Source organism: Oncorhynchus clarkii, chromosome 13 (genome assembly GCF_045791955.1).
Source record: "Oncorhynchus clarkii lewisi isolate Uvic-CL-2024 chromosome 13, UVic_Ocla_1.0, whole genome shotgun sequence".
NCBI lineage: Eukaryota > Metazoa > Chordata > Actinopteri > Salmoniformes > Salmonidae > Oncorhynchus > Oncorhynchus clarkii.
This window is the reverse complement of record NC_092159.1, coordinates 56,287,398-56,315,355: the sequence shown is the minus strand read 5'-3', so window position 1 is coordinate 56,315,355 and position 27,958 is coordinate 56,287,398. Positions and strand designations below refer to the sequence as shown.

Here is a 27,958-nt window from a genome sequence, read left to right as displayed (position 1 = left end):
CAGAAAATGTCCTGCTTCATCCATAAGGGGATATGTTGAATTGACTGTAATTAAATTGTCTGAAATCCACTTTTAATTAAATTAATTGATCACATTGTAAATGATCTGTGGGCTATGAAATCCATCTTGGGAGGATGAATGAATGACCTCAATAGTCACACTGTTCTTTGAAATGGTATCTCTGCTATGCCCTCTGGACACTCTCTAATAATAGATTGGATAAGATATACAGGTTAAATAACAGATTTAACACAAAAATCCTTACTATAGATCTTACCCACTTAAGTAAACATTACCATGAGGGTGTAGAAGGGTAGAGGTTTGTGTATGAATCCAATATTATGAATTATAACCTTAAAGTTATTTCATAGAATATAAATGACAGAAATAGTTGATTGTTTAATAATTTATTGTTTCCAAGGAGGTACAACCATATTAAATTCCTTACCCTTTTAATACAGTGACTCAAGAATTGACAAAACCCACAAACACTTTACTGAGAAATAAGGATGAGTGCATACCTAAGACAAAATCATAAACCATTTATTTCAAATCTAAAATTCCACCTCGTTAGCTCCATTGACCGATAGAGAGAAGTGGGTGACAAGTGTGTGTTTGTGTGTCATGCAGTCATTCCTTTCCTGGATCCTTCCTGTTTGTCTGACACCTACACTGCAACATTCCATTCCAAATCAGTGAGAAGAAGTGACACTAAGGATAGATGCACATTACACAACAAGCACCTTGCCATTTCTATAACTGAAAGGTGACCGTACCCATACTGAAAGGTGACCGTACCGAGACTGAAAGATGACCGTACCCACACTGAAAGGTTGTAACAGTAGCCCTGCTGAGCTACACTGAAAGGTTGTAACAGTAGCCCTGCTGAGCTACACTGAAAGGTTGTAACAGTAGCCCTGCTGAGCTACACTGAAAGGTTGTAACAGTAGCCCTGCTGAGCTACACTGAAAGGTTGTAACAGTAGCCCTGCTGAGCTACACTAAAAGGTTGTAACAGTAGCCCTGCTGAGCTACACTGAAAGGTTGTAACAATAGCCCTGCTGACCTACACTGAAATGTATCCTCTTCCACTTTCCAACTCACTGCACCATCTTTCCATTGGCAAACAAACTTTTCCAAAACCGCTCAAAAAAAATGCCCAAACCACTGAGAATAGAAAACATGCACTGGTTTATGTCATGCGGTGGAGATGCAAGCTAGTGGATACTTGTGTTTCATTATGAGGGGAACTATATGACAAGTTTCCAGTTTTCCTTCGGAGACGACTACAGATGAGCACGGATGAACACTTCAAACAGAACTCTAAGAGGAAGAAGAAATAAGGTTCCAAAAACATTCATTCCATTGTTGTCATTGTAATTTTTGTTTCTCAGTCCTCCTTGTGGTCTGCGACAAAAAGGCAGTGTCGAATTCCACTGGTCATCCTTTCATATGTCTCCTCTGACCAGATGGGCAGCTCAAGAATCTCTGGTGGCGAGTGGCTGTGAGGGATATATCCCAGTACAACCTCACAGATCTCTGCACTCCCCGGCGGCCATTGTTAATGACATCATCATGGTGTCCTTCCCAAGCAAAGGCACTGGGTTCCTATGACAAGGGGTGGCTGAGACAACGGTCGTGTAACATTGCGCATTGTCACACTGGCCCCTGATACTAGTGCCCTCTTCCACATGGTTGATTGTGTGAGGTCTGCAGGGTCTCTTTGGGAAGTTCTGACTGAAGATGCCCACTAATGAGCAGTCAGGGGTGTTGGGTCCTCAATTGTGGCAGTTGTAACACACTCAGTGAATCTCAATATGGACCTGCAAATAGGAAAATACAAAGACAGTTAACTAAAAATTGGAAATCTGACATATTGTAAATGTATGAAAACAAGAAATGACACTCAACAAAGCATGACGTGTCAAAGTGGGCAGTGGCTGTCTAAATCTGCCTCCTTTATGGTCGTGATACTGTACTTCAAACTTGATTTGCTTTGCCAAACCTTATGCTGTGGCTTCTTAGATTAGCTAGCAAACTAGCAAATTACCTTAATTTTTTATTTAGCTGACGCGTTAACGAACGTTAGCTAGCAGCTAAAATAGCTCAGTCAATCTGTGAAGATAAAATGTTCGCTTTAGCTAACTGTATGCACCGTTTAGGTGCAAGGTTAGCCAGGAATATGTTTACCTGTAATCGCACATTGAACATCATCGAAGCGATGAGGTAGAGGTATGGGAATCTGATTCGCAGTCGCCACGCGAGATCAAAAAATATCAACAAAGTCCTCGTCAATCCTTTAGAAAACACCCCATAAGTCCGACCAGCGGACCCCGAAAAACGGAACACTAAATAAGACAGACCCGCCATAAAACAATATCTACAACGGAGATTATCCACCGGAATCTTATTTACAAGTTAAGAAGATACAACAGTGCACACTGCCATCGTTGTCTGGAGTTTTAATCATTCATATTTTCGTCTTTTGACGAGGTACCCCACCCCAACCGAAAAATCCACCATTATTTTCCAGTTTTGGTCAAACGGAACATTAGTGTGACTCACGGAAGTTGCAATGCAATGATATCCGGCTACGTCATCATGGTGTAACTGTCTATGGTGTCCGTAAATACTCTTGTTATTTTTTTTGAGAATATAATAATTTGGATAAACTCGTCTCTCGTATACTCTTCTGGTTACTATGTATACCAGATACCTTTGCATACCATACCGTATATCAACATCACGATGTCAGCATATTATCTTCTGTTAACTCCACGCTACCTGAAAACTGAAAGTTGTTCACACTTCTCAAAAGTGTATTTTGGTACACGTTTTCAAACGGCTAACTTACTTATAAATAATTGGACGTATGTTGTGTGAAAGATACAAGTTCATATCCCTTTTCTTAATTTCATGCTTCTTTCGTTTTTCACAATGTACTGTCTTTTGTTTTAGGATTAAACCACTGCACATCAGTGATTTAAATCCGTGCGTGGGCGTCTAAAGCAACCGGAAGTGACCCGGTGAACGGATAGTTCCGCACGGTTTTGCGATGTAAAACGCAGCTCTGTTTTTTTCTTCAATGGGTGGTAGCAGCTGTTTGCTCCATAATTTCCAGTTGAGAAAGTATGGGAATGTAGCAAGATCACTTCAAAAAAATATCTTATCGGACACTTTCGAAAAGACACACATTAACCTTGTCAATCAGTCTTACTTTGACCAAATAATTACAGACATTTCAAGTTTGAACAAGTTTAGACAAAATAGTGGGTAACTAAGCTAGCACCCAAGCTAGTAAACGGACTTAGCGACGCATCTGGACCAGTCTGGTAGTACGGTCCGGAACAATGCAGGCCATAAAGTGTGTCGTGGTTGGGGACGGGTAAGTTTATGAACGTTTACTAACTATAAATACACGATGTACCATTATAGCTAAGTGACTATCTATATTTGGTGTGAATGTCAAATAAATAATATAGCTAGCAAATGTGTTAACTTGCTAGCTAACGTTAGTTAGCTAGGTGAAAAGTTAGCTAAAGGCTAGGTAACTACCAAACTAACAAGTTCAATGACAATCCAACATTACGCAAGCAAATACATGCTTATTCTCACAATTGTTATTTGTGCAAATCAGCTGGTTTAGTCCCCATCAATGTGACTAAATTAAGTGGGTGTGTAAACTTTATGAATTAAATCACTGCTCTGCCATAGCTGTGTACATTCAGATGCTGAAACATGTCTATATTCTAGCCAAATTTCTCAAACTTCGCTACCAATTATTATTTTGTTTTTTGTTAAAGTACGGATAATGTTGGCCAAAAATGATATTGCGATATGTAACTATCGATTTTCCCCCATCACTAATAACTAACTATACGTCGATACTTAAACATTTAAATTATTAAACACTTACCGTATACCTGTGTTTGTCCTCTGTTGTTGCAGGCCATTTGTTTGCTGAAATCATACTTTTTTATAAAACGCTAATAAAATACAACCACCGACTGTTTCACCGTTGCTGTATGATGGCAACTCCGCGCAAATGCGCTTGTGCCAATTGAATCAACATGGAAACAGTCAGCGATTGTATTTGATGAACATTTTATTAAAAGGTAGGGCTTAAAGCAAACAAATAAAGGCACGCAACAGAGGACAAACATAGATACATGTAAGGGTTTACAAATGTATATTTTTGAAGTATTGAAGTCGGAGGTTCCTTTAAAAACTCCAGTCTGCACTCAACTTAATGGAGGAGTTGAGGTACTTGGCAAGCTGTATTTGAAGCTTTTGTATTTTTTGGGCTCAAGTAAACCTTGTCTCCAGTTTCTTTCTGTCATTGTTTACTTGGTTATTTCATTGAATCTAAATTGTGAAAACAGTTAACTGGTATTCATCTTTGCCAGCAAGCTAATGTTACCATAGAAACATTTTCCAGGTGTGAAGTAAAGAGAGGGAAAGGGGATACCTAGTCACTTACCCACTGAATGCATTCAACTATCCCAGACCATTACAGGTGGACTGACTCACTCTATATATGAATATTAATGTCTGGATCATAGGGAGTATTTCATCTGGACTGTATAATAACTCCTTGAAGTTTGCCGTTCCCAACCAAGTTAAATGGCCTCAGGTCAAACCTAAGGTGTGAGTGTGGTAATAAGACGTGGTGACTCACTGCACTTCACCAACCTCTGTTTGCTAACCAGGTAGATACAAACCCTTTGCTAGTGGTTGGTAGGTAGGTATTACCCAACAAATAGGTAACAAACTTGGTAACATATTTTAGTTACCCTAGTGGTGCTGGTCAAACCTGTTCCTCACCTGGCTGGTATTTAGCCATTCAAATAACTGTGCACTTTTGGATGACCGTATCAGAAAACTCTGATCTGTTTGGGCGCTCCTCATAATGTGTAGGAGGGGAGGGGAGGGTGTACACAACAGACTATGTAGCCTCTGGGCTGGGTGTGGTGGATATTGTAGGCAGCAGGAGAAATTAAAGCCCACATGTCGTAGATGGAACCACGGCTGAACTGTTCTATTCTTTGATTTAAGGAGGTAATATAACTGTCCACTCCCATTCGTCGGCTAGCTTTTTATCTTTTGAAATAGTAACTAGGCCACATTTCAAAGAGTTACGGACGTGAGTTGGTTTTACTGAACCTCAGATCATTGAGAAAAAAAAGCAGGTGATCCTCTGAAATGTGCGATCGTCAATAGAGGTCGACCGATTATGATTTTTCAACGCCGATACCGCCGATGCCGATTAATCGGCTGATTTTTAAAATTAGCTAAATATGCAGGTTTAAAAATATATACTTGATTTTAAGAAAGGTATTGGTGTTTATGGTTAGGTACACGTTGGAGCAACGACAGTCCTTTTTCGCGGATGCGCACTGCATCGATTATATGCAACGCAGGACATGCTAGATAAACTAGTAATATCATCAACCATGTGTAGTTATAACTAGTGATTATGATTGATTAAGTTTAATGCTAGCTAGCAACTAGCTAGCATTACGGCTCAGACACGAGGTATGTGGCAGGGTCTACAGTCAATCACGGATTACAAAAAGAAAACCAGCCCCGTCACGGACCAGGATGTCTTGCTCCCAGGCAGACTAAATAACTTTTTTGCCCGCTTTGAGGACAATACAGTGCCACTGACACGGCCCGCAACCAAAACATGCAGACTCTCCTTCACTGCAGCTGAGGTGAGTAAAACATTTAAACGTGTTAATCCTCGCAAGGCTGCAGGCCCAGACGGCATCCCCAGCCGCGCCCTCAGAGCATGCGCAGACCAGCTGGCTGGTTTGTTTACGGACATATTCATTCAATCCTTATCCCAGTCTGCTGTTCCCACATGCTTCAAGAGGGCCACCATTGTTCCTGTTCCCAAGAAAGCTAAGGTAACAACTACCGCCCCGTAGCACTCACTTCCGTCATCATGAAGTGCTTTGAGAGACTAGTCAAGGACCATATCACCTCCACCCTACCTGACACCCTAGACCCACTCCAATTTGCTTACCGCCCAAATAGGTCCACAGACGATGCAATCTCAACCACACTGCACACTGCCCTAACCCATCTGGACAAGAGGAATACCTATGTGAGAATGCTGTTCATCAACCACAGCTCAGCATTTAACACCATAGTACCCTCCAAACTCGTCATCAAGCTCGAGACCCTGGGTCTCGACCCCGCCCTGTGCAACTGGGTACTGGACTTCCTGACGGGCCGCCCCCAGGTGGTGAGGGTAGGTAACAACATCTCCACCCCGCTGATCCTCAACACTGGGGCCCCACAAGGGTGCGTTCTGAGCCCTCTCCTGTACTCCCTGTTCACCCACGACTGCGTGGCCACGCACGCCTCCAACTCAATCATCAAGTTTGCAGACGACACTACAGTGGTAGGCTTGATTACCAACAACGACGAGACGGCCTACAGGGAGGAGGTGAGGGCCCTCGGTGTGTGGTGTCAGGAAAATATCCTCACACTCAACGTCAACAAAACTAAGGAGATGATTGTGGACTTCAGGAAACAGCAGAGGGAACACCCCCCTATCCACATCGATGGGACAGTAGTGGAGAGGGTAGTAAGTTTTAAGTTCCTCAGCGTACACATCACGGACAAACTGAATTGGTCCACCCACGCAGCAGCGCCTCTTCAACCTCAGGAGGCTGAAGAAATTCGGCTTGTCACCAAAAGCACTCACAAACTTCTTCAGATGCACAATCGAGAGCATCCTGTCGGGCTGTATCACCGCCTGGTACGGCAACTGCTCCGCCCACAACCGTAAGGCTCTCCAGAGGGTAGTGAGGTCTGCACAACGCATCACCGGGGGCAAACTACCTGCCCTCCAGGACACCTACACCACCCGATGTCACAGGAAGGCCATAAAGATCATCAAGGACAACAACCACCCAAGCCACTGCCTGTTCACCCCGCTATCATCCAGAAGGCGAGGTCAGTACAGGTGCATCAAAGCTGGGACCGAGAGATAGAAGCTGTTTTTCAATCTCAAGGCCATCACTGTTAAACAGCCATCACTAACATTGAGTGGCTGCTGCCAACACACTGACTCAACTCCAGCCACTTTAATAATGGGAATTGATGGGAAATGATGTAAAATATATCACTAGCCACTTTAAACAATGCTACTCAATATAATGTTTACATACCCTACATTATTCATCTCATATGTATACGTATATACTGTACTCTATATCATCTACTGCATCTTTATGTAATACATGTATCACTAGCCACTTTAAACTATGCCACTTTGTTTACATACCCTACATTACTCATCTCATATGTATATACTGTACTCGATACCATCTATTGCATCTTGCCTATGCCGCTCTGTACCATCACTCATTCATATATCTTTATGTACATATTATTTATCCCTTTACACTTGTGTGTGTATACGGTAGTAGTTTTGGAATTGTTAGGTTAGATTACTCGTTGGTTATTATTGCATTGTCGGAACTAGAAGCACAAGCATTTCGCTACACTCGCATTAACATCTGCTAACCATGTGTATGTGACAAATAAATTTGATTTAATTTTGACCTTGGCTTCTTACTGCATTCGCGTAACAGGCGGACTCCTCGTGAGGCAGGTGGTTAGAGCGTTGGACTAGTTAACCGTAAGGTTGCAAGATTGAATCCCTGAGCTGACAACGTAAAAATCTGTCATTCTGCCCCTGAACAAGGCAGTTAACCCACCGTTCCTAGGCCGTCATTGAAAATAAGAATGGGTTCTTAACTGACTTGCCTAGTTAAATAAATATTAAATAAAGGTGTAATATATATATATATATACAGATTTCCGATTTTTATGAAAACTTGAAATCGGCCCTAATTAATCAGCCATTCCGATTAATCAGTCGCCCTCTAATCATCAATGTGTGATAATCAATGTATTAATGTGTAGAGCATGGCATCAGACATCTTGGCGGAGGCTAGGCCTAATCTCAACCTTACTCATTTGAACCAAGTCTGAGTTCCTGGCTGCAGGGCATTCAATCGTTCAAGGTAGATTTTGAAGTCTGTGTTGTCCATCCACCCAGATTCAAGTTTGGTAGGGACCTCAATGCCCTCTATAATAGACCATGGCCATGTCTTAAGCATGGTTCTTTCAGAGGATCGACATCATGCTATAAAATTGGCATATGGCATGCACACCTATGATTTGTTCCATAACATTGACATGTGCCTTTTATCTTCTCCTCTTCCAGAGCTGTGGGTAAGACATGTCTGCTGATCAGCTACACGACCAACGCCTTCCCTGGAGAGTACATCCCCACAGTGTGAGTACCTCTACAGCCCCCGGTTGGGAGGTCTGGCCTGGGAACCCCCTGAAGCCAGACACCCCCAGCACCACACCCCTCTAATTCTCCCCTTGTCTCAGTCTCCACAACCATTATTCAGGCTAGGTAGGGAGGGAATCTCTACATAGCTATCTTTTGCCCCTCACCTAAACTTGCAAATACGATTTCAATTGGATTTGGTGGGAAAATGTTTGTTGGCAGCTTGGGATGCTAATCATGCTAACCTGGGGGCCTTAGCATCATACCGGTAGCGTTTGCCAGCCAAGAGTACATAGCATCTCTGAACAGAGTGCCAGACGTAATTTGCTAACCAATTGTACATGTAGAATCACATGAAAATGTTGTCAGTCAGATGTCCACTGGCGGGGTGGTCCCTAAAACATACTGCGCCAAACAAACGGCAGATGGCCGGCAGATCGACATTCGTTGGGTTGTGTGCGCTCCCTTAGGGGAAGAAATACTTGGGGAAAACACGGCAACATAAATTACCAGAAGGGTTTTTAGGTCTTATCTGACCTAGCACTAACTTGTTATGTTGATCTGTATCAGTGACATAAACTGGTTTAGATAAGTGACCAGATTTTCTATTATTGATGGTCACTGGTCAGATTTACCAAGAGTTTTTCACCAGTTTGAACCAGTTCTTCATAAGAGGAAATACTGTAAAACATTCAAATAATAATGTTAAAGGGGAAATCTGCAGCTGCTACTTCTATTTTTGGACTTCTAAATGAATGAGAGAGACCCATTGATTATTAAAGAATATAACTGATAAATGCCCCATGAGCTTAGTTTACAGTGCCTTGCGAAAGTATTCGGCCCCCTTGAACTTTGCGACCTTTTGCCACATTTCAGGCTTCAAACAAAGATATAAAACTGTATTTTTTTGTGAAGAATCAACAACAAGTGGGACACAATCATGAAGTGGAATGACATTTATTGGATATTTCAAACTTTTTTAACAAATCAAAAACTGAAAAATTGGGCGTGCAAAATTATTCAGCCCCTTTACTTTCAGTGCAGCAAACTCTCTCCAGAAGTTCAGTGAGGATCTCTGAATGATCCAATGTTGACCTAAATGACTAATGATGATAAATACAATCCACCTGTGTGTAATCAAGTCTCCGTATAAATGCACCTGCACTGTAATAGTCTCAGAGGTCCGTTAAAAGCGCAGAGAGCATCATGAAGAACAAGGAACACACCAGGCAGGTCCGATATACTGTTGTGAAGAAGTTTAAAGCCGAATTTGGATACAAAAAGATTTCCCAAGCTTTAAACATCCAAAGGAGCACTGTGCAAGCGATAATATTGAAATGGAAGGAGTATCAGACCACTGCAAATTTACCAAGACCTGGCCGTCCCTCTAAACTTTCAGCTCATACAAGGAGAAGACTGATCAGAGATGCAGCCAAGAGGCCCATGATCACTCTGGATGAACTGCAGAGATCTACAGCTGAGGTGGGAGTCTCTGTCCATAGGACAACAATCAGTCGTATATTGCACAAATCTGGCCTTTATGGAAGAGTGGCAAGAAGAAAGCCATTTCTTAAAGATATCCATAAAAAGTGTTGTTTAAAGTTTGCCACAAGCCACCTGGGAGACACACCAAACATGTGGAAGAAGGTGCTCTGGTCAGATGAAACCAAAATTGAACTTTTTGGCAACAATGCAAAACGTTATGTTTGGCATAAAAGCAACACAGCTCATCACCCTGAACACACCATCCCCACTGTCAAACATGGTGGTGGCAGCATCATGGTTTGGGCCTGCTTTTCTTCAGCAGGGACAGGGAAGATGGTTAAAATTGATGGGAAGATGGATGGAGCCAAATACAGGACCATTCTGGAAGAAAACCTGATGGAGTCTGCAAAAGACCTGAGACTGGGACGGAGATTTGTCTTCCAACAAGACAATGATCCAAAACATAAAGCAAAATCTACAATGGAATGGTTCAAAAATAAACATATCCAGGTGTTAGAATGGCCAAGTCAAAGTCCAGACCTGAATCCAATTGAGAATCTGTGGAAAGAACTGAAAATTGCTGTTCACAAATGCTCTACATCCAACCTCACTGAGCTCGAGCTGTTTTGCAAGGAGGAATGGGAAAAAATGTCAGTCTCTCGATGTGCAAAACTGATAGAGACATACCCCAAGCGACTTACAGCTGTAATCGCAGCAAAAGGTGGCGCTACAAAGTATTAACTTAAGGGGGCTGAATAATTTTGCACACACAATTTTTCAGTTTTTGATTTGTTAAAAAAGTTTGAAATATCCAATAAATGTCATTCCACTTCATGATTGTGTCCCACTTGTTGTTGATTCTTCACAAAAAAATACAGTTTTATATCTTTGTTTGAAGCCTGAAATGTGGCAAAAGGTCGCAAACTTCAAGGGGGCCGAATACTTTCGCAAGGCACTGTAACTGTCATACCCCAGCAGAACCCAAAATGTATGCTTGTTTAACTCCAATGTTTGTAATTATTGTAAATGTAAACCAACACTGAATGGGTATTCAACTCTTACCCCATGAGGTTTGGTGCCTGCTGGTTTTCTGTTCTACCTGATAATTAATTGCCCTAACTTGGTGTCACAGGTCTAAATTGGTCTATCATTTTGATATCTTGGATGGTCAGTCCTTGCATCTATAGGTCAGTCTGAATTGAAATGGTTACATTTCTCCAGGGCCATCCTTCAGCTTTCTACCAAAAGTGGTGGGGAGATGCTTTATAGTTTCACCTGTTGATTGTCCCTTTAAATAAGGATTACGAGCTTATGTAAAAACATCTATAGATGTTCTTCTATTCCCTTATAGAAGTATGATTTATAGTTAGTCTGATACATACAGCTAGGCACTTTAGGTTTTCACATCAAGTTAAATAGGATACACTTCTCTCTCCTTTGTTGTCTGCAGTTGATTATTAGCCTATACCCAAACTCATAGCGGTTGACTGATCCCTACAGGTTTGACAACTACTCTGCCAATGTGATGGTGGATGGAAAACCAGTCAACTTGGGCCTTTGGGATACAGCAGGGCAGGAGGACTACGACAGACTCCGCCCCCTCTCCTACCCACAAACGGTAAGATTGACAGACCAGACATGCATTGCCATGGGAACAGCTGAAACTTCCTTACTATTGTTTTGTTTGAAATGAAGCCTTTGTGTACTTACAGGACATTCTGCCAAAAATAGCGTAGTCCTCGTCTCTGTGGGTAATAATAAGGACGTTTTAGATATAAGGAAACACACACCTTTGTGTATGTAAGGAACACTGTGATTACGGAAGTGATTATCACAGGTACTGACTGAGATTATTCCCCCTCTCTCTCTCTCCAGGATGTGTTCCTTATCTGTTTCTCCCTCGTGAGTCCTGCCTCGTTTGAAAACGTCCGTGCCAAGGTGGGTGCCCTGTTTGAAGCAACTCATCATAGCTCTTAAGAATTCAATACAAGGAGCTTGTCTACAGCACATGATGTTCAGTTCAAACACATTTATATTGTCTAGCTCTATTTTTCAGAGCTGCATTTAGGAAAAGACAGTCCATATTGAATCTTCATAAGATTAAACTGATTTTTACTGGTTATATTGATCAACCTTTTGAAAAGTCGTGGAAACTGTAATGACAAATTGAATGGGAACCCTATGAAAGTAGACATGCCCAATGTGGTCTCTCTTCATAGTGGTACCCAGAGGTCAGGCACCACTGCCCCAACACGCCCATCATCCTAGTGGGCACCAAGTTGGATCTGAGGGACGATAAGGACACCATCGAGAAGCTCAGGGAGAAGAAACTCACCCCTATCACCTACCCCCAGGGCCTGGCCATGGCCAAAGAGATCGGTATGTGTTCAGTGTCTATCAGTGACAATGAATGCAGGTTTAGGGAGTGTGTTTACTGTTAGGGACAATTCATGCTTTGAATGCAGATAACCTTCTCAACCAGGAGAAAGTGGTTGGACTCATGCATTACTTAGGATGTAGTCATGCTCTCTGAGTAAGGCTTTAGAAAGTGATGTCTCAAAGAGAGTGAGTGAAGAGTAACTGGCTTCTCTCCTGCTTGGACTGCACATGCACACCCTTCAGAGCCATGCATTAGTAGTAGCAGTCTCCTCATTCTCTCTCCTGTCGCTCAGGTGCGGTGAAGTACCTGGAGTGCTCGGCCCTGACCCAGCGCGGCCTGAAGACTGTGTTTGACGAGGCCATCCGGGCGGTCCTCTGCCCCCCGCCCGTCAAGAAGAGGAGAAGGAAGTGCTCCCTGCTCTAGAACCCCGCAGACAGGAAGTGTCGGGAAGTGGGCACTCGCCGGGCAGGGAGACAGACAACGCAGACACAAAAGCATTTTACTTCGGAATCTTTCCTTTTATATATAATATATTAGTCTCTACTAGTACAGCACTGGGACAAACTGTTCCTTTGTTAAAAGAAACTGAACATACAGATAGGTTTAGGAATGGGTGACATCACTGAAGTGTAAGAAATTCCAGAGGCCTTCTAAAAATGGATTTAAACTTCTGTGAGAAGGATGATGAAATGTTTTTGATTTGTTGCTCTTACTCGTAGTCCATATTGTTTACAGTCTTTAGAGGTTGTTTTGGGTGGAGTGTGAATTTGCCAAACTGCATTCTGCAGATATTAGAAGCTGTACAGCAGACAGACACTAAACTTGTTGCTATTTTTTTAGGTTTACCTCCTTAACAGTACAGCTAATAATTTGGCATGATGCACAGCAGTTAACGGTTACATGGTTAAGATGGCATTCTATTTGTGGGGTGGCATTCTTTATAACATGGAAATCCAGAACTAGCCAAGTTAATAACATCACCAATTTTATTTTCACCTCCAACTACTAATTAATGTACCATAAATCTAATTAGACTAGGACTGAGTTTGGGAAACACTGGTCTAGCCAACAGTGCTTTTTGTCGATTGGAAAAAGCGTGATCCTTCAGTATTTAATGGGAGAGCTGGCGTGCCTCGTTGCACGGTTGAACCTGTTAGTCAAAAATGTTGTATCCCCCACCCGCTCCTGCTGTGTCCTCCCTGTACTGTCTGACTGTCTGAACCGAATCGTTGCCTGAGAAAAACAAAGATTGGATGTGAGGACTGTTTTGGGTGTCGATGTGAGATAAAAGCACCTTTTTATATTAGTCTTTGGGCATTTATCAGAAACTATTCATGCAGCGATTTCTTCGTGAATAGCCCATTTGATTTACAGTAGCCACAACTACTTGGAAGGTGGAGCAAGGGAGAGAGCATTTAAATGACTGAGGAATGTTGTAACACTAACTAAGCTACAGTCAGTAACGACGTAGTGTGTATATATTCATCATTTGAATTCAATTGGCTATTTTGTATTTTTAAAAATTCCACTGAAGTTAATCACTCACTGTATTTTTAAACAAACTATGAGCGCTATATTGTTTACCAACTACAAATAAACCTTTAATTTTCCTACAAGTCTAGCCTTTTGTAATTAATGCAGATGGCATGAAATGTGCTACATATACTGATACATATACATTTTATATTTTTTGCATTTACTTATTTGAACTACAAGATATGTAACTGTTATTCAGGCATCAAGCTGCGCTCCAACTGAGCCAATGTTGTGGCCCTTTGGCTTTATGGATAAAGAAATGTCACTTTTTTGAGAACCATTAAATTTGAATTAAACATACTGTGTGCATTTACTTTGCCTTTACATTTGAGGTATTCATATGTCACAGTACTTAGCTTCTCAATTGAGGAATTCATATTTACAGTAGTTACAGCACTTAGTTTCGCAATTAGTGTTTAAGCTTTTTCTTAAGGACTGACGTGCTATTGTACTTCCTCCTTTGAGGACTCCGAGCATAAGTATAGCTGGTTGTAGGGTCCACACGTTGCAATTGTCTTAAAACAAGTCAACAAGGAACCTTTAAAACTATTTACAAACCAGACAAGGCTTTATTTTACACCATTGGCATTTCAACCTACAAGGTTTCACTTTGGGTTTACCTATTTGGCAGAAAAAAAATCCAGAAAAACAAGGCAATAACAAATTATTAACCAGATTCATTTGGTGTAACATGGCCTCTCGTCATGTTCAGTTGCTTTAAGGGTTTCTTCCATGAAACAGGTTGTTGAGTTCAGTAGTCCACACACCGTAACAATGTTCCTGAAGTTGTGGGTATACTAAAAAAAGAAAAGAGCTGGTAAGGTGGGTACAACATGACCAATTGTATTAGATACACGTCAGTCGACAAGAATAGTTGATGGCTACGCCCAGGAGTCAAGTTCCAAGTTGTCACGTGCACAAGTACAGTAACCTGCTTCACTTGCAAGCCCTTCCCAGTATTCAGTCAATATCAAAAGAGTACAACTCTGCCAGGAGAAAAAAAGGAACATGTAAGCTGTATACAGGGTCAGTCCCAAACTTACAATGTGCAGGGATACCTGATTAGTTGAGGTAGATATGTACATGTAGGCAGGGATTAGGAGAAAGTGACTGGTAGCAGGACAGATCATAATAGTAAACAATATGGCAGCAGCATAAGTGGTGGGTGTGTGTAAGAGTGTCATGATGTTCAGGGAAAACTCTTGGTCCTACTGACATGAAACCCAGTCTCACCATTCTACTAGCTCTGCACCAATGATGTCATGGATGTGGTACTTGATCTGGAATTTAACCTGTGAGTTGGTCTGCCTCTCCTCCAGTTCTGCCTTTAAGACTTCATTATATTTGGACTTCTTAACCATGCCCAGCACAGCTTTACGGCCTGGGTCAGGGGGAGGAAGATAGTAAACAGTCAGCACTCCATTAGCAAAGTAGTGCTAATTACTTCTTTGTTTGGTAGCTGACCCTGTATTAGGTACTTGGTGAATCTGCCAGAGTTGGGGATGGAGAGCCACCAGCTGCCAGCGTCCCTCACAGTCAGAACCCCCGACTTCACCAGTTGCCTGGGTGGGGGTGGGAAATAGCACAAGTTATTCGTGACTCATTTACAATGGAGCAAATGCTTCCAAGCAGAGACTTTCAGATACATGAAAAGGATAAGATGCAGCATAGATGACCACCCTCTCAAACATTAAAAAAAGAATCTCACACACACAGTGCCGGTTTCTTGGACAGAGATCAAGCCTAGACCAGGACTAAAAATCATGTATAATAGAGAATCTCCATTGACATAGCCTTTTAGTCCAGGACTAGGCTTAATCTGTGTCTGGCAAACAAGCTACAGTACAAACGCATTCAAACAAAGACTTTCAATACATGAAGAGACCAAGATTAATGAATAAAAAAGCAATTTCCCTCGTACGTTATATCTGAGTCTGTGAAGAGAAACTCCTTCAGCATTTTGTCTTTGTTGAAGCTCAGGTCATTGCAGGAGGGCAGCACTTTCTCCAGGAATTTATCCACTGTGCCCCGTGTCCCTCTCCCCTCCTCCCCAGCCAGGACTTTAGCCTTGTAGTCTGCAGCGAACACCAACCCAAAGGCCTCGGCGTCAAAACCCAGCTGGAACATCAACAGCTCCCCCTGTTCCCTCAAGTCACTCTAACAAAGAGATGATGAAAATGAAGATGTTGGACATTAACAGATGGATCAACCAAGGCAATGGTCTAAATTGACAACACATTTGAATATTTCTCCAGTAGTGTTCTTCGAACCCAGTCCTGGAGACCAAAGTGTGGAGGTTTTTGTTAGTGCCCACCCAGTACAGTGTCATCCGGGTTTGGCCGGTGTAGGCCGTCATTGTAAATAAGATTGTGTTCTTAACTGACTTGCCTAGTTGAAAATAAAGGTTAAATAAAAATAAAAAAAATAACACATTTGATTGAGACCACCAGGATTGAAGAACACTGCTCCAGCAATATTCATTGGGCTTACAAGCTGCCTGTCCACTTGGGTCCTATCATTGTGTATGCTGTAGAGTTGGTGTTTTAGGACAATTTGTGGAAGGGCGTCATTGAAGAGTTTGCGTGGGAATAATGTCATAAGGTCCTGCAGGGTGGCTTTGACGTCCAGTGGTCCCGCTGGGGAAAGAAAGGGACAAGAAAGGAGACGTACAACAAGTCAAACACTGACACATTTAGCTAGATAGCTACATTTAAGTTTGAGGAAAGGCACCTTCTCCATTGTTGACAGCTCCAAACTGCTTCTCATTGCCAACTCTTCGTTTGTTCACGTTAAACGTGTCTGATATAAGGGCCCGTTTTCGGTTCATAACTGAGAGGCATGAAAACATTAACAATTAACATTAACAATCGTTGTGGAGTGCTAACGTTAGTGGCTAGCTACAGTAGGTAGTTGTTATTATTATGAAGACAGACAGCAGCATGCTAACGTTAAAATAAACGAGCTTCTAGCCATTTGTCTACTACGGTAAACTTTATAATAACGGTACTATTACAAAATATTGGTTTGTTTTCCATAAGTATATTCACTAGCAATAAAATGAATGTCCATACCTGACTTAAAGTAAGCATTGCTGTAGCAACTCTTGGTCAAACAAGATTTGCCAATCGTTTAAACATACATCGGACAAAATGATTCTGTCAGAATGACAAGACAGCACCCGACTCCGAAACATACCGCCACCTATCCGTCAGGATCAACTGTTACACATCCTGCAAAACAGAAGTAACGTTAGCTAGCTAGCTAATAAGACGGTGGTGAGTAAATTCACATTTTGCAAAATGAGTTGCATCTGCTTTGCTTGATCAAAACATAGAGAGTAGCATGCATAACATAATGTATCATGCATGCAGTTTGTGTTGAAGGAAACCGCTACTAAGTTAATACCATTGTGCATTTACTGTTAGCTAGCTAACTAGCTCGCTAGACTGCTAGCCATGCATTTGCAATGCTGAAGTTACATTGACTGGAGGGTAGAGTATTTTTTTTTTTAAATGTTTTATCTGTTATTACGTCTGATGTAACATATTACAGTATTTATGTAATAACCAATACAGTGATATTACCTATCTAGTCCACATAACTACCTAATTTAGTTACGCGTGCTTTCAGCCAGTCATACGAGACAGCAGTGGCAGAAGCCGAAGGTTTGGGTCCGGTGTCTATGTTATTGCTGCATACTGTATGTTAGTCGCTAGTTAGCTAGCCAGCCTACTTCTGTGGTTTGCATCCCAAAGGAGAGCGATGTCTAAACATTTTCTAGAAAGACTGCAGTCTCCATTAATAAATAGGAAGAAGCAATGTGATTGACCCATTCTGTCTCCCCATCTATCCATCCTGTTCTTCCAGATCAGTTAAAGGTCCAATGCAGACATTATTTGTATTTTTTTAATTAAAAAAGTCTCAATATCAAATCATTTCTGGGGAACAATCAAGTACATTACAGGGATTGTTTTGAATTCAAATCAAAAAGAAACTAAATAGCTTATTACCAAAGAGCAATTTCTCAAACAAAAATTTTGCTCAGAGTGGGGAGGGGAAAAGCAACCTCTTGGCAGAGATGTTTGGAACTTCTTCTTCTTCTGTGGGTTTTATGGCAGACTAGAACACCGAAAGGTGTTTTGCCGCCACCAACTGGATGGGTTGAAAAACCAAGGAAAACACCAAAACCATACATGACATCGAAAACTAACTTAATCCACCCAAATAAAAATAGTACATTGACAAAAACAAAACAAAACTTGGCCAGGCCAGGCACGACTCCGACACCATCATTAAGTTTGCTGATGACACAACGGTGCTAGGCCTGATCACCGACAACAACGAGACAGCCTATAGGGAGGAGGTCAGAGACCTGGCCGTGTGGTGACAGGACAACAATCTCTACCTCAACGTGATCAAGACAAAGGAGATGATTGTGGACTACAGGAGCAAGCACGCCCTCATTCTCATTGACGGGGCTGTAGTGGAGCAGGTTGAGAGCTTCAAGTTCCTTGGTGACCACATCACCAACAAACTAACATGGTCCAAGCACACCAAGACAGTCGTGATGAGGGCACAACAAAACCTATTCCCCCTCAGGAGGCTGAAAATATTATCATTATTATGGGTTATCAGATCCTCAAAACGTTCTACTGCTGCACCATCGAGAGCATCACTGCCTGGTATGGCAACTGCTCGGCCTACGACCCCAAGGCACTACAGAGGGTAGTGCGAATGTCCCAGTACATCACTGGGGCCAAGATTCCTGCCATCCAGGACCTCTATACCAGGCGGTGTCAAAGGAAGGCCCAAAAAATTGTCTGACTCCAGCCACCCTAGTCATAGACCATTCTCTCTGCTACCGCACGGCAAGCGGTACCGGAGAGCCAAGTCTAGGTCCAAGAGGCTTCAAAACAGCTTTCACCCCCAAGCCATAAGACTCCTGAACAACTAATCAAATGGCTACCCAGACTATTTGCATCAGAGTCTCTGGTGGCACAGCTGGCGCTGCAGTACAGCGCCCTTAACCACTGCGCCACCCGGGAGGCCTTATTTCTTATTCTTATCCATATTTTTTAACTGCATTGTTGGTCTTCCTTCCTTCAAATCTCACTATCTCCCTTCACAGGCTCTAGGGCCTGAGAGGGTGGTACGGCTTGTGACAATACTCCATCCTCCGCTGAGAAATGTTTCAATCCCAGGAACCGCTCCGCCGCATCCACAATGATATCTATTTTCCTGGACTTTCTCTCCACCATGGCAGTACCATTAATCACCATAGCTATAAAGGCCACAAGTCCACCTTCTTAACCTTCTAAATATTTGGGTCCTGCTGGTGAAAGTCAACCGCTGCAACCTGCAGTGAAGGCCTATCCACCACCATGGCGACGAGCACCATTCGAACACTCAACCTTTTTAACAGCTGCTGCATATGAAATGCTCTGGACAGCCCTGACTTTGGCCACCTCATTCTCTTTCTTCCTTGTCGGGCATTCCAAAGACCTGGCTTCGTGGTTCCTACAACAATTGCAACATTTTCATCACTTTTAAAACACATGACATGATTTTTTTCCACAACTTGGACATCTCGTCTTCTCCCTTCTGAAAACACTTGAAACATGTCCAAAAGCTTTACAGTGATCACACTGCATTGTTCTTGGGATAAATACTCTGACTCTGTAGTTTATATACCCCAACTGCACTTGAGTAGGGAGAGACTCCACAAAAGAACAGATAGACTCTTCACCCTTTCATCATTCACCACACAATTCATCCGACGTGCATCGACTTCCCACGAGACGCCAGATATTACCCCTGTTCTAAGAGACACACACAACATGTCAAACTTATCAACTTGGGTGAGACGCAACACACGTTCCTTCTGATTAGCAGAAGTACAAAAAAATCAAAACAAGCCCGCCTCTCGTGATCATCACAGCCTTCACTTTACCCAGCACTCTCCACCAGTTCGGATATAGTCAGGTTCATAAATATTTGGGCATTGACCAAGTCATTTTCATTTTGGCTCTGTATGCCAACACAAAGGATTTGAAAGGAAAAGTGCAGACTTTCAGATTTAATTTGAGGGTATTTACATCCAAATCGTGTGAACGGTGTAGGAATTACAGCACTTTTTATGTGGTCCTCCCCAATTTTAGGGGCTCAAAAGTAATTGGACAAACTAACAATAATAAATTAAATTGTGCGTTTTAATACTTGGTTGCATATGACTGCCTGAAGTCTGGAACACATAGACATAACCAGATGCTGGGTTTCTTTCCTGGTGATGCTCTGCCAGGCCTTTACTGCAGCTATCTTCAGTTCCTGCTTGTTCTTGAGGCGTTTTGCCTTCAGCAAGTGAAATGCATGCTCAATTGGAATCAGGTCAGGTGATTGACTTGGCCATTGCAGAACATTCCACTTCTTTGCCTTAAAAAAGTATTCGGTTGCTTCTTCAGTATGCTTTGGGTCATTGTCCATTTGCACTGTGAAGCACCATCCAATGGTTTTGAGGCATTTGGCCGAATCTGAGCAGATAATATAGCCCTAAACACTTCAGAATTCATCCTGCTGCTTTTGTCAGCAGTCATATTATCAATAAATACAGGGGAACCAGTTCCATTGGCAGCCATACATGCCCACGCCACAACACTACCTTCACCATGCTTTACAGATGAGGTGGTATGCTTCAAATCATGAGCAGTTCCTTCCCTTCTCCATGCTCTTCTCTTGCCATCATTCTGGTGCAAGTAGATTTTTTGTCTCATCTGTCCATAGGATGTTCCATAACTGTACAGGCTTTTTTAGATGTTGTTTGGAAAACTGTAATCTGGTCATCTTGTGGTAAACCATCTGTATTTACTCTGGTGTTCTCTTGATTGTTGACTCTGACACAGATATGCCTACCTCCTGGAGGGTGTTCTCTTGATTGTTGACTCTGACACAGATATGCCTACCTCCTGGAGGGTGTTCTCTTGATTGTTGACTCTGACACAGATATGCCTACCTCCTGGAGGGTGTTCTCTTGATTGTTGACTCTGACACAGATATGCCTACCTCCTGGAGGGTGTTCTCTTGATTGTTGACTCTGACACAGATATGCCTACCTCCTGGAGGGTGTTCTCTTGATTGTTGACTCTGACACAGATATGCCTACCTCCTGGAGGGTGTTCTTGATCTGGCCAACTGTTGTGAAGGGTTTTTTCTTCACCAGGGAAATAATTATTCTGTCATCCACCACAGTTGTTTTCCGTAATTTTTCTGGCATTTTGGTGTTCCTGAGCTCACCAGTGCGTTCTTTCTTTTAAAGAATGTACCAAATAGTTGATTCGGCCACACCTAATATTTTCGCTATCTCTCCGATGGGTTTGTTTTGATTTTTCAGCCTAAGGATGGCTTGCTTCACTGGCAGTGACAGCTCTTTGGACTTCATATTGAGGGTTAACAGCAATAGATTCCAAATGCAAATGACACACTTGAAATAAACTCTAAACCTTTTATCTGCTTACTTGTAAATTAACTAATGAGGAAAAGCACACACCTTGCCATGGAACAACTGAGCAGCCAATTGTCCAATTACTTTTGGTCCTTTAAAAAGGGGGGGACCACATATAAAAAGTGCTGTAATTCCTACACCGTTCACCCGCTTTGGATGTAAATACCCTCAAATGAAAGCTCATATTCATTATTTAATTTCAACTCCAATATGCTGTGGTAGACAGCTAAAATAACAATAATACCTTGGTCAATGTCCAAATATTTATGGACCTGACTGTATCAAATGGATTCTTCAAGATTAGTAATCCGATCAGCTGCTCGTCATTAACAAACCATACTCGTACAAGATACGAAGGGTCATTCTCAGCCCTATCTTGCTCCATTTTCCATTATTTTGGACTATATTCAAATTGTCCTTAATTCTACCGCCATTAGATTCCCAATCCACATCAGTGTGTCCGCTTCCGCCATCCTTCCTCCTGTCAGCAATCTAAGCCAACCTTGTCTGTTTTTCTCCAGGTTTGGAACTCCCTTTTTTATTGGTCTATTAATTCATCTACACCAGGCAGGCTAAAACTCCATCCCACCTAAATAGACTGACATTTCAGGCAGTCTTTTCAAACAGCTAAAAGGGCATTATCATTTTTTAATTTCACACACTTCAAAGTGTGGCAATATGTAAAAAAACAACAACTAAAAAAACACAGGAAAGTCACATTCGGACTGCTTTGGCCTTTTAATTAGGAGTAGTATACAAAAAGGAAAGATTGGAAGAGATTGAGTCAGACACTGACTATTAGATTGTTATTTGAATGACTATTAACTAGATATATTTGTCTCTTCCTAGATCACCATGGACCAACGCCACCAGTCCCACCACAGACCCCAACATCCAAACTCCAATCACCACGACAACCACCAGTCAACATTCAAGAGAGACATGGATGACAGTGGGAGAGGCCATTTCCAACACAAGCGCTTCAGACCCGGTCAGAACCATCACCCGGCTGGCCCTTCAACACCCCCATCTAGCCCCCCAACCCAGAGCCTGAGCATACAACGACAGCTGTACGAGAGAGACTTCCCCTTATACAAACAGCCTGTGGAGGTGGGACATTTCTCCCTGGACTCTGAGCGCAGGTTTTTCAATGATGCCCGGCAGCTGCGTTACTACGTGGAGCCGGAGAAGAGTTGTCCTAACTTCGACTTGAGGGACGGGTACAGGGGCCGCTTCGTCAAGAGGGACGACAGGGTGAAGGAGAAACTGGACCACATCCTCAGATGGATCCTGGCAAACAGGTCCAAGCTGCAGTCGAAGGACACAGCTGCTTCTTCTTCCCCATGGTAAGCACCACTAGTGTCAGTTTAAGAGATGTTATTTTGATTGATACATTATTCATCAGTAGCAACACCTTTCTGTCTAGTTATACAGATATAGGCCCACTAATTGTCAGTCATCAAGGCCATAAACATTTCAGAATGGGATCAGTTGTGATGGACACAATATTCAATATACACACACACAATATCCTCAGTCAATTCTGTGATTCCTAGTCACAAGGAATGACTGTGACTATATTAACCTGTGTGTTCTGACAGACATGTATTCTTTGATCAACCTCTCCTACCAGTGCATTAGGCGTAGACATTGTGACATGGCGCGGCCACCTAACCAAGCTGTTGACCACGCCTTATGAAACCCGGGAGGGCTGGCTGCTGGCTGTGACCAGGATGGGGGGGACACTGTACATCAGTGAGGTGGAGACGGAGGCTGCACGCCGGGACCGGGAGAACCGCACCGAGAGGCACGAGGAGATGATGTACTGGGGGTACAAATTTGAACAGTACACCTGTGCAGGTAGAGGATGGCTTCTTGTATTCCTCTTTTGATGTACGCACTGAGTTGTTACAGTACCTTGCAAAAGTATTTATCCCCCTCAGCATTTTTCCTATTTTGTTGCATTATAACCTGTAATTTAAATGGAGTTTTATTTGGATTTCATGTAATGGACACAAAATAGTCCAAATTGGTGAATTGTAATGAAAATAATAACTTGTTTTAAAAAATGGAAAAGTGGTACGTGCAAATGTATTTACCTCCTTTGCTATGAAGCCCCTAAATAAGATCTGGTGCAACCAATTACCTTCAGAAGTCACATAATTAGTTAGATTGTACACAGGTGGACTTTATTTAAGTGTCACATCATCTGTTGCATGATCTCAGTAAAAATACACCTGTTCTGAAAGGCCCCAGAGTCTACAACACCACTAAGCAAGGGGCACCATGAAGACCAACGAGTACGCCAAACAGGTCAGGGACAAAGTTGCGGAGAAGTACAGATCAGGGTTGGGTTATAAAAAAGTTCAGAAACTTTGAACATCCCATGGAGCACCATTAAATCCATTATTAAAAAATGGAAAGAATATGGCACCACAACAAACCTGCCAAGAGAGGGCCGCCCACCCAAACACACAGACCAGGCAAGGAGGGCATTAATCAGAGAGACAACAAAGAGACCAAAGATAACCCTGAAGGAGCTGCAAAGCTCCACAGCGGAGATTGGAGTATCTGGCCATAGGACCACTTTAAGCAGTACACTCCGCAGAGCTGGGCTTTATGGAAGAGTGGCCAGAAAAAAGACATTGCTTAAGAAAAATATAAGCCAACACGTTTGGTGTTCGCCAAAAGGCATGTGGGAGACTGCCCAAACATATGGAAGAAGGTACTCTGATCAGATGAGACTAAAATGTAACTTTTTGGCCATCAAGGAAAACGCTATGTCTGGCGCAAACCCAACACCTCTTATCACCCCGAGAACACCAGTGAAGCATGGTGGTGGCAGCATCATGCTGTGGGGATGTTTTTCATCGGCAGGGACTGGGAAACTGGTCAGAATTGAAGGAATGAATAAATACAGGGAAATTCTTGAGGGAAACCTGTTTCAGTCTTCAAGAGATTTCAGACTGGGACGGAGGTTCACCTTCCAGCAGGACAATGACCCTAAGCATACTGCTGAAGCAACACTTGAGTGGTTTAAGGGGAAACATTAAAATGTTTTGGAATGGCCTATTGAAAGCCCAGACCTCGATCCAATTGAGATTATGTGGTGTGACTTAAAGATTGCTGTACACCAGCGGGCCCATCCAACTTGAAGGAGCTGGAGCAGTTCTGCCTTGAAAAAGGGGCAAAAATCCCAGTGGCTAGATGTGCCAAGCTTACAGAGACATACCTCAAGAGACTTGCAGCTGTAATTGGTGCAAAAGGTGGCTCTACAAAGTATTGACTTTGAGGGGGTTGAATATTTATGCATGCTCAAGTGGTAGGCATGTTGTGTAAATCAAATGATACAAACCCCCAAAAAGTAATTTTAATTCCAGGTTGTAAGGCAACAAAATAGGAAAAATAGGGGGTGAATACTTTCGCAAGCCACTGTATGTTGTGGTGGACTTTCAGATGATTGATTGCTGAGGGTTTTTATTGATGGTTTAATATCAATATGACTTGAGATTGGTGTACAGTTCCTGAAAAGCCTACACCCAGAAATGCATAATATTTCTCATACTTGGGATGGTAGTTGGAGGCCTTGGATTGTTTTGAAATGTCTGTAACCTTCTTTCAGATGACGCCCAGAGTCTTCCAGATCCAGGTGGGGTTGTAAACACCAACGAGGCCTTCTGCACTGTAGTCCAGACCCGGCTAGCCGAGCACAGACTGCTGTTCTCTGGCGAGGTGGACTGTCGGGACAAAGACCCCAAGGCCCCGTCTCCTCCAGCCAACTACATCGAGATGAAGACCTCACTGGAAATCTCCACCCCCAAACAACGCAGCAACTTCCACAGGTAAACTATCCACAGATACGCTCTGCACTAACTTTCAAAGTTTAACAATCCATACAACTCTATGCACACTGACTATGTTGAACAATTTACACAATAAAAAAAAACATTTACTTGAAAAATTGTGCAGGTGCAAAGTTTGGTAACAGAATTACGGTAAAATCTCCTTCAGTTTTATTCTGTTACCAAACTTTATATCTGCACAGTTCTTCCTGTATTTGTAAAATTATCAGTGTAAATTGTTAAAATTAGTCTCTGTGCATAGAGTTGTATGGTTTGTTAAACTTTTAAATGTTTTTTGTTAGACATACATTTTAAAGTGAAAAATCTGAGTCTCAGCGTAATTCCATTACCATGGAATTGCCCAGTAACCAGTTCTGTTGTCACTGTCTGGTAAAGACACATTTTGCTGATGAATATACACAGAATGAAACTGGAACCAAGGCTAGCTCCTCACATCTTCAGTTTGAACATTTTCCCAAGAGAGTTAAAATGTTTCTCTTGTGTATGTTCTCCTTCCAGGTTTAAACTACTAAAGTGGTGGGCCCAGTCCTTTCTTCCTGGGGTACCGCGAATCGTAGCTGGTTTCCGTGATCATGACGGAGTGGTTGTGTCTGTGGAGACTTACCACATCTCCAAGATATCTCAGCTTATCAAGGTACGATTCCAGTTGTATTTTCTTCTGAAAAAGAACATACACATTTTTAACAGGTCTTCTACCAGAAACCCAGTAGGTCTGTGTAATATAGGATGCCTATTTTGTGAGTTTAAAAACAATGTGCGTGCTTGTTTGTCCTAAGAGGTTGTCTCTTCTCTCATACAGAATGAAACCAACTGCTGGAAGCCAACTGTCTGCATGAACTTCTGCTGTGAATTCCTGTCCTTCGTGAAGAGTGTGGTCACAGAAGACGATCCAAGGTGATGCTTGATATGGTTAAGATTCTTTTAAAGTACTTATTTTATTACAGTGCTCATAAGCTTTTTTTAATGGTAGCAGAAAGTAAAGGTTAAGAGAACTTCCTATTGCATACAGTCAAGAGTTTCCCTAGAAACATTCTGACTCTAGTTAACTATGTTATTTATTTCTGTCAGGGTGGTGCACCTGTTCTCATGGGATCCACACCGAGACGTCACCTACTCCATCCACAGAGACTCTCAGTACTCCTTCCTACCAGACTGGTACGTCAGGGAGATGACCAGTTCAACCAGTCGTGAGACACACCACCACCCACCTCAGACCTGACTCAGAACAAACCTGACAATGGCCCGTATTGACAAAGCAGCTCAGAGTAAGACTGCTGATCTAGAATCAGGTCCCTCATCCTATTCATTCTGATTTAGTAGGCAAAACGGAGCCTAGATCAGCACTCCTACTTTGATATGCTTTATGCGTACAGGCCAAGGTTTTCCCCTTACACCAGTATGGACTTGAAGCAATACTTTAACGCTGATACCTGTTATTTGATAATGAAGTAGAAACACACCAAGCGCCCTGAAGGAGTAGGCGGGTTCTGACGGGTCGGTTTTTGACGATAAAGAAAGTTATTTTATTCAACTTCCATTTTCCTCCCAGAGTGGCTGAGTTATATAGTGTGGATCAGCATGGACTTTAGCATTCACAAACCAGCTTTTGGGACTTTCTCACAAATGGTGTGCCGGTTCACAGAAGACATATCTTTCCTAATGGTTTGTGGTGTCTTTTTTTATGTGAAGTATTTACATTTTTCAGCTCATCTCTGATTTGTATTTTTTTTTAAAAATTTTATTACAAAATTCTGTGATCTGAATGTAACAGTTGCGGTTTGAAGTGTCTGCTCTGAAACTGTCGAACAATAGTACCATAAGTTTTAATTTCCCAATCAAACCTTTTTATTATTAACCCCATGGGCATATCGATCACTTATCATGTTCTTTTCTGAAGTACATTAATTAAATTATGCCACAAAAAAACAAAACTTAAGAACATCAATATTGCATAAGCAGTTTTAACCAAAGTGTTGATGGAAACTGTCCAGTGTCAGAATGCATTGTCCTTTGTCCTATAATAAATTACACCTTCATTGAATGACGCATTGACAATGTCGCAGATGGTAGAAAACATCCCAGGTAAAAGTCTGATTCTACAATGTAGTTGTGCTGAATGGAATTAACTAAAAAAAACTCTATTTGCTCTGTAAAGATGTTAATCTGTCATAGCTTTCATTTATTTCAATGCAATTTACAGAATTATTATTCATTTAAAATCTGCAGGATGCATACTAGTCCCAGAGTTCTCCATGAATTCCAAGGCACATCTTGTCATGTCCTACTGTACGTCCTTAATCATTCCTCAAGTCAGAAGTGGAAATAGACTGTTATAACCACATACAGTGCATTCTGAAATGATTCAGACCCCTTGAATTTTTCCACAGTTTGTTACGTTACAGCTTTGTTCGTCCGGGCTCTGGCTGGGCCACTCGAGGACATTCAGAGACTTGTCTCAAAGCCACTCCTGCTTTGTCTTGGCTGTGTGCTTATGGTCATTGTCCTGTTGGAATGTAAACCTTCTCCCCAGTCTGAGGTCCTGAGCAGGTTTTCATAAAATATCTCTCTGTACTTTGCTCCGTTCATCTTTCCCTTGATCCTGACTAGTCTCCCAATCCCTGCCACTGAAAAACATCCCCACAGCGTGATGCTGCCACCACCATGCTTCACCGTAGGGATGCCAGGTTTCCTCCAGACTGAACTCTTTGGCCTGAATGCCAAGTGTCACATCTTGGTTTCATCAGACCAGAGAATCTTGTTTCTCATGGTCTGAGAATCCTTTAGGTGCCTTCTGGCAAACTCCAAGCAGGCTGTGCCTTTTTGAGGAGTGGCTACCATCTGGCCACTCTACCATAAAGGCCTGACTGGTGGAGTGCTGCAGAG

At 42.3% G+C, this 27,958-nt stretch overlaps 3 protein-coding genes and 1 long non-coding RNA gene across 5 annotated transcripts; 2 read left to right on the top strand and 2 right to left on the bottom strand.

Moving 5' to 3' along the window:
* Positions 1-391: 391 nt before the first annotated feature.
* On the bottom strand, positions 392-5,249 carry LOC139365136 (uncharacterized). Its single transcript, XR_011626541.1, has 2 exons — positions 3,916-5,249; positions 392-1,822 (listed from the first exon to the last, which is right to left on the bottom strand). It is a non-coding gene; the product is annotated as an uncharacterized lncRNA (long non-coding RNA).
* On the top strand, positions 3,036-14,022 carry LOC139365135 (ras-related C3 botulinum toxin substrate 1-like). Its single transcript, XM_071102549.1, has 6 exons — positions 3,036-3,384; positions 8,245-8,316; positions 11,302-11,419; positions 11,677-11,739; positions 12,021-12,180; positions 12,474-14,022. The coding sequence occupies exons 1-6, from the start codon at positions 3,350-3,352 to the stop codon at positions 12,602-12,604; spliced, it is 579 nt and encodes a 192-aa protein (XP_070958650.1). The 5' UTR covers positions 3,036-3,349; the 3' UTR covers positions 12,605-14,022.
* A 234-nt stretch (positions 14,023-14,256) lies between these two features.
* On the bottom strand, positions 14,257-16,925 carry LOC139365134 (inactive serine/threonine-protein kinase 19-like). 2 transcript variants are annotated; one of them, XM_071102547.1, is made up of 7 exons: positions 16,789-16,910; positions 16,448-16,546; positions 16,208-16,353; positions 15,639-15,874; positions 15,182-15,279; positions 14,951-15,098; positions 14,257-14,514 (listed from the first exon to the last, which is right to left on the bottom strand). In XM_071102547.1, exons 2-7 carry the CDS (start codon positions 16,542-16,544, stop codon positions 14,469-14,471), a joined length of 771 nt encoding a protein of 256 aa, XP_070958648.1. In that variant the 5' UTR covers positions 16,545-16,546; positions 16,789-16,910; the 3' UTR covers positions 14,257-14,468. The 2 variants fall into 2 exon arrangements, with proteins under 2 accessions (XP_070958648.1, XP_070958649.1); XM_071102548.1 differs by having other exon boundaries at positions 14,264-14,514; positions 16,448-16,554; positions 16,801-16,925.
* On the top strand, positions 16,911-27,485 carry LOC139365131 (decapping exoribonuclease). Its single transcript, XM_071102545.1, has 7 exons — positions 16,911-16,992; positions 22,062-22,558; positions 22,846-23,072; positions 24,835-25,054; positions 25,574-25,709; positions 25,875-25,969; positions 26,144-27,485. The coding sequence occupies exons 2-7, from the start codon at positions 22,068-22,070 to the stop codon at positions 26,292-26,294; spliced, it is 1,320 nt and encodes a 439-aa protein (XP_070958646.1). The 5' UTR covers positions 16,911-16,992; positions 22,062-22,067; the 3' UTR covers positions 26,295-27,485.
* The last annotated feature ends 473 nt before the right edge of the window (positions 27,486-27,958 follow it).

What these genes read in the sequence shown, in the direction of transcription:
- LOC139365134 (XM_071102548.1), bottom strand. Translation starts at nt 16,910, where the DNA reads ATGTTTCGGAGTCGGGTGCTGTCTTGTCATTCTGACAGAATCATTTTG. An exon ending in CACCAAGTACCTAATACAGG is followed by an intron (nt 15,099 to 15,181) that starts GTCAGCTACCAA and finishes CCCCTGACCCAG; the next exon opens with GCCGTAAAGCTGTGCTGGGC. An exon ending in GGTGCAGAGCTAGTAGAATG is followed by an intron (nt 14,515 to 14,950) that starts GTGAGACTGGGT and finishes TTCTTTTTTTAG; the next exon opens with TATACCCACAACTTCAGGAA.
- LOC139365131 (XM_071102545.1), top strand. Translation starts at nt 22,068, where the DNA reads ATGGACCAACGCCACCAGTCCCACCACAGACCCCAACATCCAAACTCC. An exon ending in AGATATCTCAGCTTATCAAG is followed by an intron (nt 25,710 to 25,874) that starts GTACGATTCCAG and finishes TCTCTCATACAG; the next exon opens with AATGAAACCAACTGCTGGAA. An exon ending in GTCACAGAAGACGATCCAAG is followed by an intron (nt 25,970 to 26,143) that starts GTGATGCTTGAT and finishes TATTTCTGTCAG; the next exon opens with GGTGGTGCACCTGTTCTCAT.
- LOC139365135 (XM_071102549.1), top strand. Translation starts at nt 3,350, where the DNA reads ATGCAGGCCATAAAGTGTGTCGTGGTTGGGGACGG. An exon ending in CCCTCTCCTACCCACAAACG is followed by an intron (nt 11,420 to 11,676) that starts GTAAGATTGACA and finishes CTCTCTCTCCAG; the next exon opens with GATGTGTTCCTTATCTGTTT. An exon ending in GGCCATGGCCAAAGAGATCG is followed by an intron (nt 12,181 to 12,473) that starts GTATGTGTTCAG and finishes CCTGTCGCTCAG; the next exon opens with GTGCGGTGAAGTACCTGGAG.